We start from the raw sequence: 21,557 nt of genomic DNA on the forward strand, positions 1-21,557 counted from the left end.
TGGGCAGAACCGGGTGGTTCACCTTGAGATTTACAACTAGTAATAGCCCAACACTTTGCAGGGTCGCGACAGTGCAGATTGTAGAATGTATGACCCAGGAAATGAGATCACCGTGGACAGGTGATGAATTTGCTGCTGAAAACCCCTCTCACTGAATAAAGAAGGCTCAGTGTTTGTTAGGGAGGTAAAAGGGGAGAGTTAAGTCTAAGCACAATACAAAACCAGCTCTGTAGTTCTGTGCTCCCTTCCTCTACACTGCTTTAGACAGAAGAGGCCCTGAGAGTGTCCAGAAGGTTAGTTCGGTGTGGTCTGCTGGAAGAGGACTCTCATCTTTAGGGTGGAGTCACACATCCATCCAGAACACTGGCTGTGGGGTGCCGTTGTGCTCCAGGTCATCAATGGTGTTTTGCCAGTGGTCCCAGTTTGCCTCTCAGCAGTCTGACTAAGGCATTCATGACGGTAGAGCATCATCTGCTCTGGTTTCACAAGGTAATGATATCTTCATAAGTGAAATGATTGCCTCTTATTACCTTAGAATGGTTTCCAGTCTAAGCTTTGTGCCTGAAAAGTGTTAGGATTATCTAGCTGGAAGTATTTTTAAACCCTTGATTTTACACTATCCTTGTTTATCCTCACTTTCATAGACTAAAATACAAACATAATTCGTGTTTGAAAAGGAGAAGGAGAAGATATTTAAGAGAATGTGCTTGATGAAAGGAAGGTCTCTTTGCCCCTTTTAAGCTGAAATTGGGAACCAGAGCCATTGACTGGAAAGAAAGGGAGAATGGCTGAATAGTTGTTCCAGTGAAAATATGAGCCAGAGACTCATACCAATAGGCAATTAAAACAAGAGGGAGATTCATAACGTGCACAGAAGTTTTGGTGTCGTTGCCCGGTTCTAGCTCTTCTCCCTTCTCCACTCCAGCCCTTACTCAGATCACCATCACACACCAGTGTCCTTTGATTACTGGGGCAGGTAACAGCCTTCCTGTCTGAATTGTGTTTGATACAATTCCAGCAGGGAAAAATACTGCAGTCCAGTGGCTGAACAGGGAGAAATCTACAAAAGTTGGGTTTAAAATGGGTCCAGGCATTTTGAGGTCACTTTTATTGGATAAAGTCAGTGTCAGATATAGAACCCATTCTTGGACAGGAAAGAGTAGAAATTAGAAGATACTGCGTGTTTGGCAGCCAGCGTTAAGAACTGTCAAGGAAAAACTAGCGTCTGTAGTTAGATGAATAAAACTTATTGACTAAGATACTTATAAACATGACCCAAGTAAGGGATTGTTATCAAGTACTTTACTAAGAAGGACTGTTTCATGTCCTTCATTGTCGTCATAGTGAAAGTTACCAAAAGGCTTACTGAGACCATGAGGGGAGAGAGTCTGTTCTTATGCACCTTTGCCAGGTGGTTGCTGAACCTGCGTGCACTGTTGGCAGCACATGGTTGAACATTTAGCCTAGTGCCTGCTGCGTTGTAGGGACTCAGTTAACACTGGCTGAGAGAATGAATACTGGGCAGGGAACGGACCCACTGTTTGAAAGATGCGATCTCATGTACTTTCTGTGGTTGCATGGCTAAGAGAATTAGAATTTGAAAAGATGAATTCATTAACTAGCCCTCTCCTTTCCTGAATAGATATCCAGGATTTGGTGGCTTAGCTCTGAAAAACTTTTTTGAGAAAAAAAAAAAAAAAGGGTTTTCTTTGCTACTTTGGCACTTCCAGCCCAAGGTCATGGGGACATTTTCTTTGATAATATGTTCATTCTCTAGAGCTGAAAGCTACCTACTAAATATTAAATGCTTCACAGAAAGTAAGTACTTGGTAACTATTTCTTGATTTATTGATTGGATAGTCAATTAATATATCTACTCAACCAATTCAGTTAATAGAGCATCAAAAATTCTGCCTGCATCTTCTTGGAGCCCTTCTCATCTTTGTAATTTTGATCCTTAGTCACCTGGATTTGACTGTTTCCAAAGCCTAGGTGCTCTGGACCACAACTAAGGCTCCATTTCATGTGCCCTGTGGAGACTTAGGTCTAATTATACATCACAGAATGCCTCTGGCCTTTGGATGTTTTGTTCATTTCTTGATAATAGAATCTCAAATTGTTCTGATCTTGTTATCAAGGTCTGGGAGTCAAGTCTCCATATCTTTTCATTTCATCTTCATTAAGCCTATGCTTTTTTTTTTCATGAGGACTCCTTTTGAAACTTTAATTTTCTTTTACAGGATTAATTGTCTACACTGTCACAATCAATTCAATCAGAAATTCAATTAAATTTGTTTCTTTGGCATCATATAAACAATTCATCTGATAGTTAATGTGAATTCTTACCAAATTGATCAGTATTCTTACGTTGTTCAGACAAACCCAGAGGGGCACTATGTCTTTGACTGATTGAATACAGTACTCTGCCTGTAGTCTGAGGATCAGATACTACTTTCCTTGTTATTTTCTATTTGTTGCCTTCATGATAGAAATAACTAATAATTGGCTTGTTCCCTGATCTCTATGTTTCCATTTTTCTGTCTTTAGTACTGACTGCATTTCTACTACATTAATTAAAAGTTTCCAAATGGAATCGGGTTAAATTTTTTTTTCTTTCTGAATTACCATTCTTAGTAGTTTCCACACTGCCTCTCTGGTCTAATAAGTGTTTGTTTTCTTCCTCTTCAACTAGGATTACTTTATATGTAGTGTATGGTTTGGATATCTGTATATCATTGGTAAAGATAAGAGTTTAATTCCCCTTTGACTAAACAGTTTGTTCTGAAATTGAAATTTTGAAAAGCAGAGTTACAGTGAACATGATTTCAAAGGCATCTGATGAAAGAAAAATATTCTGGATTAGACTGTCCGTTACTAGGCCATCAGAGAAGAAGTCGTTTGAGAGTTCATTTAGGGGTCATATGAAAACCATTTGTTTCTCAGCAAATGCCCTTTGTAATTAGCTGCAGTGTTTGCTAGATATTTATATTGTGCTGAACATTTCCTTCCAGGGAAAACTGAAAAAGACAAAACTGTGGTGATGAGTGTTGCTGGGGTTTAATTAGATCCGCAGCCCTCATGTAGCCAAGCGAGAGTTGCTGCTCTAAGAGTAGTCTTTCCCCCACTACTGTAGTGACATGTGGACGAGCACACCCTCTGTGCCCTCAGACAGTGCTGATTTTTTTAGGTAAGTTAATTTTGAGGGCAGCTATTTATCAGAAACACAGCTGGCAGAGTAACAAATATTTCTGAGAAAACTACTCTTGATAGTAGGTGTCAGAAATCTATCTAAATTTCATCACAAGGGCACTAAGTGGAGATGCTCAGCACCTACTTGGGGGTTGAAAACAGGCCCCAGCTCTCAGGAGCCTCATGACGCCACTGCAGGTAGCTCTGGGGAAATAGCAGAGAAGATCGATATTGAGAGACCGTGTTCTCTGAGAAGAGAGACTGGGTTCGCATCCTGTCTTCTCCATTTCTTGGGTGTGTGATCTTGGGCAGGCTCCCTGACTGCTCCCCCTCAGCATTCTCATCTGTCAGACTGTGAGGGTGATGATAATAACAGCTACCCCAGATCCACTTAGTCCTTGTGTGCTGGGCCCTGTTGCCGCGGCTTTACAGGTATTGATGCACTTCATCCTTGCGACAGCACCCTGAGGATTAAATGAGTGTGCCTGGAAAACATGCCTAAAATTAAAAAAAAAAAAAAAAATTACAATGAACTCTAGTATGCATTGCCATGGGAAACTGTGGGTCTCCAAATTTACATACTCTGCCCGTGTGGGTTCCAACAACCCTCATGCATTGCTCACAGTTCTCTTCCTTTGGAGTAGTATAGTTTTGCTGATTGGTTTGCAATGGAAGAAGGACTGAGGGGGAAAAGCCCAGAAGATGTCAATGTCAATGTATTCTGTTGTCGCAGAATGCAGTCAGGACTTGGAATGAAGTTCTGAGTTTCCAAAGCTGGCTTTTTCGCGTCAGTTGGAATATGTGATCCCTTTCCCAGGGAATTTAGCCTCCTAATTTGGCATTCCTTTTGCAGTTATCTTCACAGCTCTTGAAGTATTTTTTGGGTGACTCCCAGTACCGAAACACCTTGTCTATTTGGGTTGGTGGCCGCCCCCATAGGTCTTCTCTGCTTCCCATGGTACTGCCTGCCTGAGCCTTTGTCAGGGAGAAGACTAATACTGAATCAGACCAAGCTGTACTCAGTGGGGCTGAAAATCCAGGTGGTGTACAGGGGCACGTCCATCCTAACCTTATTCTATTCCTCTTGTACTTTTAGCTTTTTGCCAGTTTTCATAGAGGACAGGTTACTGGAAGCCTCTTAGTGCCCTGTTTGTGACCTAAACACTTACAGCATTTATATACGGATCTGGCTATATTTTCCCCCTTTTTAAAGCCAAACTTCTTATAAGATAATCAACTAGCCTCTGATTTAAACCAGTTTTAATTACACCCTCTCCACAACAGAAACCATTTTCCCTCCAAATTTGGTGATCTGTTATGATGCTGTTTGCTGTTAAAGAGTTATCAGTCTTTGAATGACCAAGACGGTGCAAGACAAGCACTGAACTGTGAAATGTGTTTTGCTAAATGCTGAGCGGTTTGCAGCTGCCAGCAGAAGAGGGTGCATTGATGGAAAGCGAGAATAACTTCTTTCGGAATGAGCACTTTGGGAGAAAATACACACTTTCTGGAAAAGTCAGTCTTGCTCATGTCATCAATAGGAATGCTTTGAAATGTCCACAAGCTCGTCAAAAGCAACTGGTTATCTCATCATTCATCCAGATCAAGAAGAACCCCAAATCCTTATGTCCAGATAAATAAATACCTATTGCACTAGCCTTTGATTGAGGGCTTTAGCGAAAGAAATCTGAGTTTTGAGGACTTATTCTTCCATGTTGTTGGTGAAAAGTTTTATAAGATTTTAGTGGATGGTGCAGTAACTTCAGGACAAGAGGAAAGAAAAATCAGTATTCTTGGTGAGTAGAAATCAGACTTCTTGTAGTTGTTTGAAACCCAGCATACCTAAAATTATTCAAACCAGCTAATAAAAGCAAGTCTAGATGTTTCCTATTAACCTTGGAATGTGCTTGGAAAAAGTCCTGCTAGTTCCAGATGTCTAGTATTGGAAAGCATATCAACAGCGTGACTCTCATTTGTGACAGAGAATACAGTTCAAAAATTCCTAAGTGCAGTTTGGTGCACTGGGGCCCAATATGGTTTTCTTTCTTTCCTTCCTTCCGTCCTTCCTTCGTTTTCCTGTTTTTCAGTCTTTTGCTCTCTTTCTTTCTTCCTCTCTTCCCTCCCTTCATTCCCTTTCATCCTTCCTTCTTCTTTTCTTTCACCTTAAAAGTAGGAGAAACATTGCAAGATGTGGTGTTTTTCTGATTTCTTGGTTACAAATGAAAACCAATTTATATAAGGGAATAAGGTGGTCCAGACTTAGAACTCAGACGTGTTAAGTAAATATTTATTCTGGTTCCACTCCAGGGAGGTAAAGATTTTATTAACATATTTTTTGAGGTCATGGGGCAAGGAGAAGCTTATGCTGTGCTTAAATGCCTGAGGGGCCTTTTCTTTTTTCTTGCTAGTTAACAAAGGCCAGTATTTTTTTTCTGCTGAAAAGAGCAAATGTCTTGTTTTGTGGCCTGCACTTTCTTATTGTTCACTCACAAACTGCTTAATCTCAAACTAGAGTTTTTAAAAGCTGCTTTATTTTTTCCCTTTGTTCAGAAAATCTCTTCTTAGATATCCCTTATGAGATTTGTTTCCAAGCTTTCTTCTTGTACTTTTTCTCCTGGTTTACTTTGGGCTGTTATCAGCTTTTTGTACTTTGTTTTGTCTTCATCACTGAAAAGAAAAGTCACCCATTAAAAGTCTAGATTTGAAGTGTTGAACTTAATTCCCGGAGTCCAGTCCACATTTTGGCTCTGATTCCTGTACCAGGCTGACCTCCAGCCCAGGGGAGGGTGCCTTGGCAGAAATCTGAGAATTCCTCGATCAGTAACTCCCTTTTTTGGATTTATGGAGCCTTTAGGTGGATTGCTTTGTGTTAGGCACGTTCCTGTTGGAAAGGAATGAGGCTGGGATGAGAGGAGTTTGCACAATACAAACGTTTGCAACTGACCTCGGGTTCAGCACACTGAGTTCTCCAGCTACTGCTTCACCCCTGCCTTGAACCACACGCCATCCAAACCCCCCAAACTCACATAGCGCATGGTTTCAAAGAGGGGTGACAGAGCAGAGTTGGGTAATGTTGTTAACCTTTTGTGACTTGCTCCTGACTTGATTCCTGGCTCCTCTAACTAAGTCTTTGTTCTTATTCATAGAAATCAAATTTTAAAAGACTCAGCAGCCAAACAAGCAGAATATTATATTGTGGAACAGAGTGACTGTGAAAGCTCTTTGTGCTGACGATTAATTTCACATGTAAACACTTTCATTTTGTTGCCAGTGAGGAGACTTCCTTTTCCTTTCTCTGCCTAGTTGAAATCTAGAAATGAAATTCCACAGCTGTCAGGCTCCCACATATTCATCAACGGCCTCTCAAGATGGCTTCACAACCAGCAGAGGGAATCTAGAGGATTCCACTATTAAACTCTACACAGCTTGTTTCAAACACCCCAACTCACAAAGTAAAGAGATATGAATCCTTTGCCTGCCTGACCTGTAATCACGGGCAGTAACATAATCTGCTGCATAATAGTAATAAAATGTGGACATTTTCTGTGCCCATAGTAAACATATGCACCCAAAGCAAAGTTAATACCAGTGGGCTTAACCAGTTTGTGAGCTATGAACCCGGTTGTCTCTCCCACCCTCATTTCTACAGATTAAGAACTTACCAGGCCATGGAAAAACCGGGAGTGTCAGCAAGTGTTGTAATACAGCAGTGCCCTAAAAGGCCATGCCTTCCTTTCTAGCAGGAGGGCATTTGTGGTTGAGTGCAACAGTCAGGTGCTTGTAAGTCTTTCTCTGTGATTACCCGTTGTTACCACAGCCAGCTCCTGTGTGTGTGTGTGTGTGTGTGTGTGTGTGTGTGTATTTAAGTTAGGTCGCTGCATGTTTCACTTAGTTCTCGAACCAGAATGTTGGCCAACTTAGGGACCAACTAACACTTTTATTTTACTTTCCAGAATCTGCAGAGGTGACGTACACTATCTGAATGACCCAGTGTTCTGCATATTTATCTTTTGGTCTTCTAATTGCAGGTCATTTCCCCCACTGTGTACTCCATCTCCAAGCAGCATTCACAGGGTTAGGCAGATCTCTAAGAGTGGGTCTCTAGAGAGACAGCTCAGTGCATCATCTTTTGGCACCATCTAATCTTTGATGTAATGCTGTTCAGAGAAAATGACCTTGTAACTCATTTATGGTTTCAGTTTACATTCTGCCCTCTCCCATGACCAGTAACACCTGGGAGAAGACTGACTTTTGAGGGAGATTCTTAATAGCACCACTTCAAAGGGTATTTGCAGAAATGAAGAGCATGTATGTGCACATAAATTCTCCTTGTATTACAGTACTGGGTTTCACAACCTCCCAGCCAATTAGGCAGAATAGAACTTGGCTCCACGCGCGCGCACACACACACACACACACACACACACACACACATTGGCAGAGAGATGATAAAATATACTCCTTTGCTGCTCAAAGAATTAATTATGCAGGTTGGACATCTGCCACTCTAGTTCCCTCTCCTAATTGCTGGGGGTGGGCACCTATCCTTGGTAAGTCATAAAAAGACCATTGTTTAAGCACATAGAATCCCACTAAGGGTAGAAAATAATATTATAATTATGGTCATTAACAAGCAAGCCATGCAACATCTTCATAGCAGGTTTCTGAGAAGTTACGTTAACCAGCGAAATAAGCAGCGTATATGTCTGTGGTATACTTAGGCTCCGAATAAAGCCATGACCCTGCTTTGAAGATTGTTCTCATATAACAGTCTCCCCAAAGAAATATTGATAAAGACAGTAAATGAGCAGAGGAAAATACGAATTTAGAAACAGGTACTAAATAGATATAGTTCAAAATTTACATGCAGTTTGGTAGAAGTGATAGGAAGCATGTCAATTAGATTGATTCTGTATGTGGACTATACTGTTGGAAAATAAATAGCAGGTTTTGCCATGAAAAGCTTGAGAGGTTAGAAAAAATAATTTGAATGATAATCTAGTTGGCATTTTGAGGGGCCGGGGTACCTTGCCTGAGTGGTCTCTGATTCCTCCACATTTTATTTTTCTAATTTGGCAATAATCATTGCAAGCTAATTGTCTTATAGACTTTAAAAAATGAGGTTATTTTTCACTATGCATTGCCCTGAGAATAAAACAAGCCTGGAAAGAAAGAAGGAAATAAAGATTACAAAAGGCAAAAACCATGAGCATTTTCTTCTAAACTTGTATGCAGTGATAGACAATTGAAACTTAAATGCCCAACCATCAAATACATTTAAGGGAATGAGGAAGAAATAGTACCTTTTCTCCATAAAACTATATTAGTGGGTTAAAATATATAAAGTATACTTGAAAGCAAAAAAAATTGGTTTTAACTAAGAATTGCTCATGGATATCTAAATACATATCTATCATGATTAGTGTATTTAAACCAACATGATTCTTCATGTTCTGTTGTTTCTAAACATAGTCATCAATGAGATAAATGTGGCATTATAGAAAAAGACGCAATGACTAACATATTCAATGAGCATAAACACTCAACCTTCCCCCGAATTCAAGCAAAACCTTTGCATGTTCTCCAATTTAAAACATTAAAATATTTCATCCTCTCTGTATTTTCACAAATACTGATGTTTTCTTAATTGCTGAGGCTATAGCTTGCTTCTCTGATTCCTGACATCTGGAAGAGCAGTATTCGAGAGGGTTTGAGGATTTTACTTGAGCAAAAACAAACAGTTGTTTATTTTATATGTGGAAGACAGTTTTAAGAGAACACACTTCTCTTGTGAAGACTAAGACAAACTTTGGTTTACTTGTTTAATAAAACAACAGTTGTGAGGGATTCCCATGTGCTTACATTTCTGAGGTGCTCACACCACCACCACCACCAAGAGAGAACTTGGTGAAGTTTAAGAGAGGAAAAGTTAGTTTAACCGGTCTTCATGAAAAACACAAACTTGAATCCAGAAACCTGAATGCAAGGGATACAATTTAAACCATGTGTCCACTTTCGGAGCATCAGTTGACTAATACCAAGAAGAATGAACAGATTTGGGGTCCAGCAAGCACAGATGCTCTCCGGAAAGATAGATCAACTTACCTTCTTTTCTGACCCACATATTTATCAGCACTCAGAAGCCTCTATCACAGGATCATTGTCAGCTTCTGATATTCTGAACTAGGTAAGAAGCAGCCTGTGGGGTTGCATCTGTGTCGTTACTATTGTGGCCACTGAGAGCTGTAGCGAGATCTGGCCGTGGAGGTGCCTCCCCCCACAGAGTTCATTACATCCTTACCCCTCAGCCTTCTGTCTTCCTTGGCTTGCATCTGGCAGCCATCACATACCCTCCCAGATCCCTCACTGCCACCCTTACTTCCTCTCTTGACAGCACTAGTGGATGTCTTGCTAAATGTTGGTTTTGTTTGTTTTTTTAAATTTGTTGATGGATATTCCAACTGCTATTACAGTTGACATAACCTATACATTTTTTAAAATTGCACTTAAAACACACTGTGTTAGTTTCCTAGGGCTGTCAAAACAGAGTACCCCAGACTAGGTGGCTTAAACAACAGAAATTTATTTTCTCACAATTCTGGAGTCTCGAGATCTGAGGTCAAGGTGTCAGCAGGGTTGGTTTCTTCTGAGCCCTCTCACCTTGACTTGTAGATGGCTGTCTTCTCCCTGTGTCTTCACATGGTCTTCCCTCTGTGTAGATGTGTCCTGATTTCCTCCTCTTATAGGTACACCAGTCATAATGGATTAGGGCCCACCCATATGACCACATTTTAACTTAATTACCTCTTTATTACCCTATTTCCAAATTCAGTTACATTCTGAAGTATTGGGGGTTAGGACTTCAACATATGAATTTTGGGGGAAACACAGTTCAGCCCATAGCACATGCTTTAAAATGATCTTTTAGAGGATCTATCGCCCCTGCTGTTTGCCTCCCCTGCCCCTTGATTTGAGTTCCTAGGAGTCAGGAACTCTATTTTTCTTCTTGTGATATCCAGAGTCTATCTGTGTGCAGCACGCTGCGGGCATTTCACAAACTCATGGTGAATGCCTGCATGGACAAAGGTATTCTAAGTTATTTGAGAGTAAGGATAATGATTGTCATTGATTTTTTTCCTCTTAAGTCCTTCATGTTAAGAGTCTTCAAAACACCACAGGTATAGGAATGAACAAAGCTGTAATGTAGGTAGCATATATTTCTAATAATCTACCACCTTTTCCCCAAACCAAAAAATAAAAGTTTAACTACTCCCCTTTAGATTCTGTGTCCAGGGATATACTGAGTTCTTAGAGACCAGCCAGACAGGTGTTAAGAATGTAATTGAGATTCTTATATGTCCCTGCCATTTTGGGCTTAAAATTCTGACTCAGAAGGAGACAAGATGAATTTACCACAAGGCCAAAGTGACATTTATTTTTCGTAACATATACACTGATTACTTTATGATTCACACACTAAGAAAATGCCTAATTAGAAATGCCCTTGGTCAATCTGTAGCTAAATTAATATGTTTCAAAAGAACAAATTTGAAGTAGGGAAGGAACTTTCCTTAGTCATGGATTTGCCAGCAGATACTCATTGGCATACAGTCGCTGGCTGTTTTTCTTTAAAAAAAAGGAAATTTCTTGGAAAAAAAACTTGTAATAAGTATTGTAACAGTAAGTATAATAATTTCTGAGGGGTAAGCTATTTTTCCCTACAGATCAGACTTGGGTGGCTTCAGTATTCATGTTTTGGACCTAGAAGTTAAATGCTAATGTAGTGTCATTTTGTTAAAGTAGAATATCATAAAAAAGCATAAGAAAACAGATACAACATTTACTTGATTTTGCTTTTCATTGCATCCATGTGTCTACTATGTTTCTACATGTATTTCTATCAATGTTTTTGGTTTACAGTAGAGTATTATTTCTTGCTGATATGTGTCATGTTTTTAATTATACTTAAAGCATGCCTTGAAAAGCAGTAATGTAGAGATGTCATCGTCTTTTATCTATTTATTTGAGTGAATTTACAGTAGGTCCCAATTTGAGATCTCCTATAATTTCCCAAAGTGGGATTCTGTGTGCTGTAACTTTCTTTTAAGCCTTAAACAAAGCTTGTGTATCTAAGATGGCAGTTTTGTTCTTTTCACCCATTCCTGGTTCAGGGGAATGTCAGTGGTGGCTGTTTGTCCCAGACAAGGCAGATGATGGCATTCTCCTAGAAGGAACTGAGCAGAGCAGGGAAAGCTGAGCAAGAGGCAGGAGTTTGGGGTTGGGGGAACCGCATGGCCCAGAAAGCAGACCCAGTCCGAAGTCAGAAAACAGGCCCAGTTCTTGCAGCATGAGCTCTCAAATATTTAAGACCTAAATGTGTGTGGTGGCTGTGGACTGGTGTAATTTTGAAAGAGAGGTGGTAGGCAATTTGCATTCTGGGATAATTCGAGGGCATCAGGATGGCGGAAAGAACCCAGCTTCAGAACCTGGGAGCCTGGCTTGAGTTTGAGTCCTATCCTACACTGTGTGACTTTGGGCAAGTCATGTGACCTTTCTGAGTTTCAGTTTCCTCTTCGCTGTAATGATAAGACCTATTTACAACCTACCTTCAGGATAAATTAGGTAATGCATGTAAGATTGCTTCGTACAGTGGGATGTGCCATAAATGTCCCTGGGGTTGAGCAAAGATAGTTTCTGTTAGACTCTCCCACAAAACAGGCACAGCCGTCACATTTTGTGCCTCAGACCCCCTGACCGAAGTGACTGATGGGGACATTGAAAACATTGCAGTCAGCCCGATGATTAGGCTACCACATCTAGTGCTTTCAAACATAAACAAAAAAAGACATACAAGTCTGTTAACCAATTAATGAGGTGTAATTCTTAATATTATTTATTAAATGTGAAGCTCATTTACAGCATCCAGAGAATCAGATCTGGAGGGAATCTTACCTAATTTTCTCCCCTCCCTTCAAGCAGGGCTGTATCAAATGTAAATTAGCCCTGACAGATGGTTGTTGGATTCGGTTTCTAAATTTCTTAAAGAAGATTTCACAGTTTTCCTCTCTAAATTCTTTTAGTAATTTAACAATTCTTATGCCAAGTTCTTCCTTACAGCTGACCTAAATCTGTAGTTGTAATTTAAGTCCTTATCCCCTCTCCTGCCTTTACCAGAGATGGAGAACAGCTAGTCAGCAACCTTCTTAGGATCGTCATAACCCTTTCTAATATTGAAAGAAGAGTTGCTCAGTGGGACTCACTCTCTCCACCTCGTCCCACCCCTGCCCCACCCCCATATGCAACAGCTAGCGTTTTCTGAATCATTCATGGCGATGCCACCAGTCCCCTGCCCTGCCCCTCTCTGAGACACTTGGCTACTTTCAGGCAGCTGGGCAGAGTACGTTGTCAGCGGACATGTGGATCTGGGGAGGATGCAGGCTGCTTCTTCCTTTCCTCCATATGTTTTGTGCATAATTGAGCCTTCTAATAAATGAATCAGGATTTAACAGTGTTTGGTGGGTACATGACACATTTATCTCATAAACATGGAGTTTTGCAAGGATGCTTATCACAGGTTGCTTTGAAAATTAGGCCTCCCCAGTGCCTTCGTTTGCTCAGGCAGTAAGCCACGAAGCTACCACTTTGCGTGCTAAAAGATAGCACTGATTGATATCTCTGCTCTGCTGGACTTGGTCTTGGAAGACATTGAGCTAAAACTCTCCTGAGTGCAGTGTACATTCAGAAGCACACTGACAGTCTGAAGAACTGACGGGCTTCCCCAGCACTCTAAGTTGCAATTGGCAAATAAGTGACCATTGAGGAGAATTGAGCTCATTAAGCTGTTCCCAAGTGGTTTCAGAGTGGATCCAGTTTTTAATCTGAATGTGTGTACTTTTATATCTCTCTAGGTTTCTTACCCAGAGCTTTCTGTCTGGGTCAGTCAAGAACCATTTCCAAACAAGGAAATGGAGGGAAGGCTTCCTAAGGTAAGATCTCTAGCTGACATTTTGTTAAGGTTTTTTGGTTTTTGGTTTTTGGTTCTTTTCCATTTAGAAACAATTTCAAAACCCAATTATTTCTAATTTTAATACTCATTATTGTCTACTATAATAATCCATTAACCTGATACTATTATGACCTTGGAAATAACATATACTACAAAAAGAAAAAGAATATCCTAAAGTCCTGTGACTCTTACAGTTCATACTATCTTTCTTTCTTGACAAGTCCAAAGTCCAAAGCAAATTTTCATTTAAGAATCATGGAACCAATTTGTCAAATGTACCTTTTGCAGGTTTTTATTTTGTTCGTTCCATTCCTGGGTGGATAAACTCAAATATGAAGATATCTAACTAAAAGTTATCTTAAGAGTATAAGATGGTGACAGTTTTGTCTGGTAATAATACCTGACTATCTGATAAGATTACCCATGAAACAAAACAGAAAGAATATAAAAAAGCTGTTATATTTTTTCTTATAATTTTTAGCCTAAAAATATTTTCTATAAACATGCTTTCATTGTTCAGACATCTTAAGGCGTGACAATTCTCTGCCTTAAGAAAATTTGTAAAATTTACATTTTAGATTTTAGCAGCATTTCAAAACAGCAACAACAACAACAAAAACATTTACCAGTTTTTACTGTAGATACCTTTGGACTTTCCCGTTAGGGTAAATATCAATTTGACCTTAAGCAAGGAGGACTGTACTTTTTACCACTGACCAATTGATTTTGCAATTAAAAAAAAAAAATAGAGTCCATTGAAAATAAAATTTCCATTTAAAAATTTCTTAAGTGTAATTGACCAATGGAGAGGACTCCCCAGCTACTACCGTCATTTCAACTTTGGGAAACTATCTTACTTACCCTTAATGGTTTCAGCAATTTCTTATCTTTTATTAACAGGCAGACATTAGTTAAAGAGATTATGTCTACTGGCAGTTTGCACTGGAAGAAAACAGTTCTAAATCACTTTTAATCTTTCAGAGAATTTCTGAAGGTCAAGGCTGAAATCATTGGCAGCAAAGTGGGTGAACCAAATGATTTGGGCCCTGCCTGACCTAGAGTTGCTCTGATCTTGTAGAGTTGGAGTGGAGCTGCGCTAAAATACTGGAGCTTTACTTAAAACACACCCACACCCCACCTCCTCAGCAGGACCACACCACCAGGGGCGCCGTATAGTCTAGACATTCTTTACTGGGCCACCTCAAGGCATAATTCCCCTGAGTAGCTGAGAGGAAGATGTGATTATGGAAGAGAAGGGGGAGAGTATAGTCTTTTCATTAATTCCTGCCCCATTGAGGCATCCAGAGGTCCTCTCTTTGATACTGGTGGTATCAACCAGAGGGGTAGACTGGGCAAGTTCCTCAGTGAGGTCAACAGTGCCTCCCTTTCCTCTTGGAAGGCCAGTCTGTGTCCTAGGCCTTCCCTGCATTGAGGTATGCTCCAGGGGGCTGGCATAGTGGATCCTGGAATTCAGGTCTTCTGTTATTTTGAGTTCTTTCCTCTCTAAATATATGAATAGTATTTCAAGCATAATATATTTGTCCTTTTTCTAGCTGTTGCCTTCTGGAAAAGCACGTCTTTGCATAATCATATGGAAAACAATCTTGGCTTACTTGGCCCAAAGCACATTATTGAGTAACTGGGGGATTCATGTACTAACAGTCATGAGCAGAGAGGGCCATCCTACCTGAGGTACATCAGCGAAGGGACGTCTAGGAGCACATCCCCTCCTCCAGCCTTCTGGATTACTCAAGTTCCTCAGTCCTGTAGGGACCATTATATGGTGGATGATAGAGGAAGATATGACACTGTGTGTTTGAATTCTTGCAAGGCCTTACTTGTGGGGAGTAAGACATCTTTGTGTCTCCTCTTCAAAATACCTCCTCCCCTTGCTGCAGAAGCTTGAAATTCCTTTAATGGGGGCAGAAATATCTTTTTTTGTTGTTAATGAAGGACAGGAGGTAGGGACTGAAATCTAGTAAATTCCAGCCTCCAAAGGGAGTATACACAGAACTTTATCTCCCCAGGAGCTCCCCAGGGTGCCTCGTAGCAGAACTCCCTGCATGGTTTACCACCACTGCCTTGTTATCCTCCAGTTATTTAGGTGTCTCCAATACAGCAAATTAATTAAGGGCAGGCTGGAGGGACTGCTTTTGTCTCCGTTGACTTAAAATCTAATAGAGTGCTCAATCCATATAGTAGGCACACAAAACATGAATAATGAAGGGAAGACATGCGTGAACATTTTGGGTCCTTGAAAGAGAAAAAAATAGTAAACGTGATAAATTCAAATCTGAAATAATTTCCTTCACATTTTTTTTCCTGAAAGGACTTCTTTCCCAATTACCCAGATCCCACCCAGCTCTTTATTTCATTTTGTTGTATATTTTTTTATGGAGATAAGAGATTAGTAAAACTGAGACTTATATAAGGACCAACTGATGTTCTATATACTCACTTCACAGTAAGTCTGAAGGAGGCAGTGTTAAGGCCAGCCATGCAAAGAGTATAGCTGTTGAGTGAAATGTGTTATGAACTTTTGATTTCCCTTTCTAGGCCTATGACAGTTAACAGCCATTGAATTCTTCATTTGCCCAAAACTTAAGCTTGTCATATCCTGAACCATGATGCTAACTGGTTGATAGGGGAGGAGAAACAGACATTAAAGACATCAGGATTACAGTGGATTTCTTTTTTTAAGTAGTGGGATTGCATGCCAAAATCTCAAGATTGAAATTATTTTCACAAGTGAAGGGAACTGCCCAATACAATGCTTTTGGATATTTATCTAGATCCTTAAGTGTGTGTAAATGATGAATTATATTTTAATTTAATTTTCTGGTTTGGTTCTGTTGGTATTTAATGATACCAAAACAACCTCTAAATCACAAACTAAGACTGGAGCATTAAAGTACGTACTGAGTGGATTTCATATACGTTCTAAAAATGTTACATGCTCTCAAAGTCTGAGATTTTTTAAACATATTTAGGTATAACAGATGTTTAATATGGGAACCCTATACAGTAAATAAGACTTCTTAAAGTTGAATTATCTGTTACATTTAGTTCACGCTGGTGGCTGCTGAAAACATTTATTTGGTTTCAAGTTGCTTGGAAGTCCCTGACTTCTGAATTTAAAAAATTTGAATAAAGTAATTTGCAGATCACAAAGCAAGATTATCACTTTAACCCAAGTACTTATATTCAGTCAAATTGGCTTATTATAACTATCCTGTTAGAACATGTAACCTGAACAAAAAGGAAAAGAAAAAAAAAACAGATCTTTTAAAACCATAGTGGATAATTTTTTTTGAGACAACTCCAGTAATTAAGTGTTAGGCTAAAAGAGACTCTTGTCAAATGTTCACTGTATTCATTTCTGAATGAGGCATAAAGTCTAGTTGTGATAAGACCTTTATTTTGCATCATCGTTTGGGCAAATGGGCTTCATTGTCCTGTCCTCTTGCTGTTTGGTTGTGATGGGGAGCTTCTCCCCGTGGGTACTCAAAGGATCATCAGTCACAGTGCGTTTGGATTCTCCTAGTCAGAAACACGAAACCCTCACTCATCAGGATCGTGAGGAGAGACTAGAAGAGCCCCAGTCAGTCCAATCTAGCTGAATCTCACTCTCTTCTGGCCTTGGTTTCCCACTAGTTTCCTCTTTTCTGCAGCCGCCGCCTTCCCACCCCCAGCCCACATGATTATCCTCCCAGACACTCCCCTGCCTTTGGGACCCACTTCTGGTTCTTACTATAAGGCCCATAGGGACTGTCCCAGTTGCTTCTAGAATAAACTGTACATAAATTACATTTGTGCAGTTGTGGCATGCTTTAAATATTTTTATTATGTATTAGAAAACAAGTATCCCCACCACGGCCGCTGAACTCTTTAAAAAAAGTGTTAGCACTCCTAGGAACACCTCTCACCCAGTCTTTTGTCGGGGGTCCTATCGGGTCCTGGAAACTGTCTTCAGGAACCTGACTCTGGGGAATGCTGTCTCCTGCATGGCTGGGCCCAGCCATTAGGGATGTGCTTGATGCCACTGCAGCCACGGCAGCTAGTGTTTAATTACTTCATGCCCCGACAGACCTAATATTTACATTCAGGTGAACTGTGTTTAATATGTAAGCTCTGCAAAACACCAGGAGTTCAGGGATAAAAGGCGGGAGAGAGAAGCAAAAGTTTTCAAATGGTTTTAGGAGCGTGACTCAGTGTGTCTCTTTTCTGTGTGTGTCTGTCTGTGTGCTCTTCAGGGAAGACTTCCTGTCCCAAAGGAAGTGAGCCGCAAGAAGGATGGCCAGACCGAGGCTGCCTCCCTGCATCCACTTGGCAGCAGTGAGCTCCACTCCCCGGGAATCAGTTACCTCCTCTCTTTTTAATCACCTCCATTTGTATTACACATGGTGTATGGGTATTGATGAGGTCATGGTATCATATATGGGATTTTTTTCTGTGTAAATCATCAAGTATAAGAAGAAACTATGGGACTCTGAGCCTTGCTTTAGAGAATTTACAGTGGACAAATAGGTATCATCAAACCAGTTTTTAATCATTCTGACTCAAGTGAAAACGCTCAGAATTTCACACTGTGAATCCACGTTTACAACCCTTACAGGTGGGCCTTCAGGCCTGGTTTGCTACGACGATGTCTTCCACAACTCAAACCCCCTCTGCTCTCACACAACCGGTCCACTTCTGCCTTTTCACTCACACAGCTCCCGACTGCTTCTTGCAGAGGCTGAGAGTCCCCATTTTTTTTTTTTTTTCATTTAGATGTAACAAGCCTAGTAGTTTATGTTCATCAATTGTCTGTATATCTCTATATTTTATCCATGTACTCTTTCGATGTATAGAAGTAGTTTGAAACTCATTGTTTCCTTGTGGTAAGTGATCGAGATGCTGCCACAGGACCTGAGACACTGATGAATGGTGCTATTTTGGACTTTCAACATGCTCCTTGGCAAGGTAGCTCTGATGGAGTTATTTTTTATTTTCATGTTCTAAGAAGGTGTTGGTACTCTGTTTCCCCGAATGTTGTTCTCTAGACTGGATTGACTTGTTCTCCTTGTGTCTTCAGTGTGGCTTTCTTCTTCAGCGTTGTAGGTTGAGTGAGTGCCACCACAGAGCGGTAGAGACCCATGTCTCATGGGCTGGCACTCCTGGACACGCAGTCACTGTAGCGGGAGCAATCACAAAACTGTAATTTCCTTACCAAATCTCTTCCTTTCCATAGCCTCGCCTGCCTCACTTAGAGAACGAAAAGCAATAATTTGACAGGCATTTTTAGGTGTCTCTTTTGGTTCTTTTCATTTGAAAGAATATTTGGGGAAGAAAGGGCAAACTTTTTTTTTTAACAAATGCCCTCTGAAAAAAATCTAAAAAACTGACATCTCAGTAGGAACATGAAAATTAGACCTTTCCCAAAAATTAGGTTGGAAAAAAATGTTTTTACAAATTTTTTTTTTTTTTAAAGGCAGAGCACTCTCTTTCGGCAGTTCTGATAAGCAAGGTGTAGATTTTACATTTTTGTCCTTGCTCCCAATGAAATGGATAAACAAAAATACAATCAGACAATACCATCCACTCATGGAATGTTGTTGTGTTAGCCAGTCTGAAAGCCCACCTTAATTTTTATATAACTGTCTTTTAGCTCTTCCTTTGACAGGGCAGGCTTTGTTCTGAACTGTCCCGCTTCTGACTGTTACACATCAACCGACGCATGCACTGCACTTCTTCGTTCTCTTCTCGCTCCCCCATTGGCCTGAGTTTCCTGTGCATTTACCCCCCTCCCTCCTTTGTTAGAATAGGTATATCCGCTGTGTAAATAGAGCAAGAAAACAGTATTCTGCATCTGTGGCATTTCCGTAGAGTTGCAGTTGTGTACTGCTGAATATGCAGGCTTTTGTAGCAATGTGATCTTTACTGATGCACTCACAACAAGTACCCAATGTATTTTAGCTATTTTAGTAGTATTCAATAAATATGCAAGCTGTATGGTAACTGGCTTGGCTCGTCATTGGAAAGGCCTACTTTTGAATGCTTTCACTTGTTCATGTTAATTCATGTGCTCTCAGAGCCCCAAAAGTAGACCCAAGGACAAATATCAAAAGAGATAGAATCAGCTCTGCCTTTCATGCATTTTCCCTTCTGAGGGTTTTATGAGATTAGGGGCTAGGCAGTGGCTCATTAGGATGGTATTTGCAGAGCTGCCTCTGGGTACAAAGGAGAATTAAACCGAGACCCTTTTATTTCTATATTTTTTCTCTTTCAGGGCACTCCCACACACCTCAAAACACTCTTTTTTACCCCTTGCCATAAAGACCTACTCTGTGGTATTCTTTACCCATCTCAAAAGATACCTGACCTTGCTGCTTCATGGAATACTTACACACACACACACAAAAGTGTACAAATGTATAAGACAAAAGGCTTTATCCACTTGTAAGTGGATAAAAATTTGAGATAGGATTTTAAATCATGAATTCATATATAGCCAGCTACCTGGAATCTAGCAAATGATAAGCTAACATCACTGCTGGGAGGAGTTACATCTTGTCTTCTTGCCCTGGTTAAACTGGAACAGGAAAGGTGATGAGGCCAGGCCAGGAGGACGGTAGGCTGGGTTGCTTTATGCCCCTCTGTGTTAATCTATTGCCACATAGCAAATTACAGCCATACTTGACACCTTGGAACAACAAAATTTGCTTGTCTCACAGATTCCATTGGTCAGGAATTCAGGAGCAGTTGCGCTGGTGTTTATGGCACAGGATCTGTCCTGGGTTTGCAGTCAAGAGGTGAGCAGGCCGCAGTCATCTGAAGGCTTAAACAGGGCTGGAGAATCTGCTCCCAGTGTGGCTTGCTCACATGGCTCTTGGCAGGAGAACTCAGTTCCCCCATGCATGGGCTTCTCCACAGGGCCGCTTAAGTGTCCTTATGACCTCTGGCTTCCCCCGCAGTGAGTAATTCAAGAGAGAGCTGGGAGCAAGCCATAATGCCTGTGACCTATTCTCAGAATCACTATCATCCATCATATTCTATTCATTAGAAGCAAGTCACTAAGTATAGCTCACATTCACAGGGAGGGAATTAAGCTCTACCTCCTGAAGGGAGGAGTATCAAAGAATTTGTGGACACGTTGGAAAACCAGCACACCATCTGAAGTTAAAGCCTCAGGGTAATTGTAGGCCAAGGGCTGGAAGTGAGAATGGCTGAGAGCAGACCTATAGATATTTCTTTGATTGAAGAAGGTTTTACAGTCCTTGAAGCTCCAGAGACTGAAGGCAAATGAGGAGAGCATCCAGGAACTATAATACTATTTACTAATCCAAGTGCTATCAGCCCTGAAAGGAATATTTAGAAAATGTTAATGGAAGCTGTAAAAACAGGGAAGCTGAAATAAATGATGTTTGAAAGTCCATCCAACTAAATGGCTTGGGTTTGATGATGACAACTCCCTCCATCCCCATGAAGCTTGAAATACTAGATAATTGACCATGCACTTCACTCTAAACTTGCAGGACCCACGTGTGAATCAGCTACGACTTGTTCAGGGTTAATAAACTGCTGAAGCGGAGCTGGAGCTAAGAAACTGGAGCAGTAGCTGGAGTCAGAGCGGGAGACCCAAACTTTAGTTAAAGACTGCTTTGTTCTCTCTCTAGAGGTAAAAATATCACCCAGTTGCCTTTGGGCGGACAGAGATTGGTAACTAACAACCGCGGACCAGATATGACCTGTAGACTTGTTCTGTTTGGCCTGCAATGTGTTTTATAAAAGTGTTGATTTAATTGCCAACATTTACAAATTGGAAGATTTCACATGAAAATTCAGGTTTTTGGCTTCCCTTGAAAAATGGAAGCTGAGTAGCAGCCTCCATCTCTGGTGAGGCCTGGCCCCTCCATTATCCAGTCTCACACAGCTAATCTCAGACCCCGTCTGCTTTGTTCGTTTACGTCACCTGCCTCCCTCTGTTGGCCTGTGAGTTTGCAACATGAAACTTCTAGTTTCAGAAGATGGTGGTGTGCTTATTTGCACCAACAAAGAGCCAGGGGATCTTCTAATTTCTGTGATAGCTGGAGCACGTGCATGTCTGTGAACACCAGACTGGAAACAGAGGCTCCTCATTACTGGTCCCCAAACAGGGGCTGCTGCAGTTCTCTCTGTACCTCTGGGCCCTCTTTTCAACTTTTCAGTTACTCTCCTCCAGTGACTGAGATCCCCAGGCTATAACATCTTGGACTGGGTTAGGTTAGGCTACATACGGGTCTGATAAATGCATGGTTTTCAAGCCGGGGTATGTGTAACTCAGAGTGTGTGAAGTCTTTCCAGGGAGTACATACATGCTCATGGATAGTTTTAAGGAACT

The 21,557-nt window shown here is 40.7% G+C and overlaps 1 protein-coding gene across 5 annotated transcripts in view; it reads left to right on the forward strand.

The window, feature by feature from the left end:
• Nucleotides 1–21,174, forward strand: part of NREP (neuronal regeneration related protein) — a 31,430-nt gene extending 10,256 nt beyond the window's left edge. For 4 of the 5 annotated variants that reach the window (XM_079918375.1, XM_079918378.1, XM_079918376.1 and 1 more), the window contains exons 4-5: nucleotides 13,098–13,175; nucleotides 17,449–21,173. In XM_079918375.1, the coding sequence (XP_079774501.1) occupies nucleotides 13,098–13,175; nucleotides 17,449–17,574 (204 nt within the window). In that variant the 3' untranslated portion in view covers nucleotides 17,575–21,173. Of the gene's footprint in view, nucleotides 1–13,097; nucleotides 13,176–17,448 lie in introns of all 5 variants that reach the window. The other variant, XM_079918379.1, reaches the window with a different exon arrangement.
• Nucleotides 21,175–21,557: the final 383 nt, after the last annotated feature.

The sequence above is a fragment of the Stenella coeruleoalba genome (assembly GCF_951394435.1).
Source record: "Stenella coeruleoalba genome assembly, chromosome: 3".
NCBI lineage: Eukaryota > Metazoa > Chordata > Mammalia > Artiodactyla > Delphinidae > Stenella > Stenella coeruleoalba.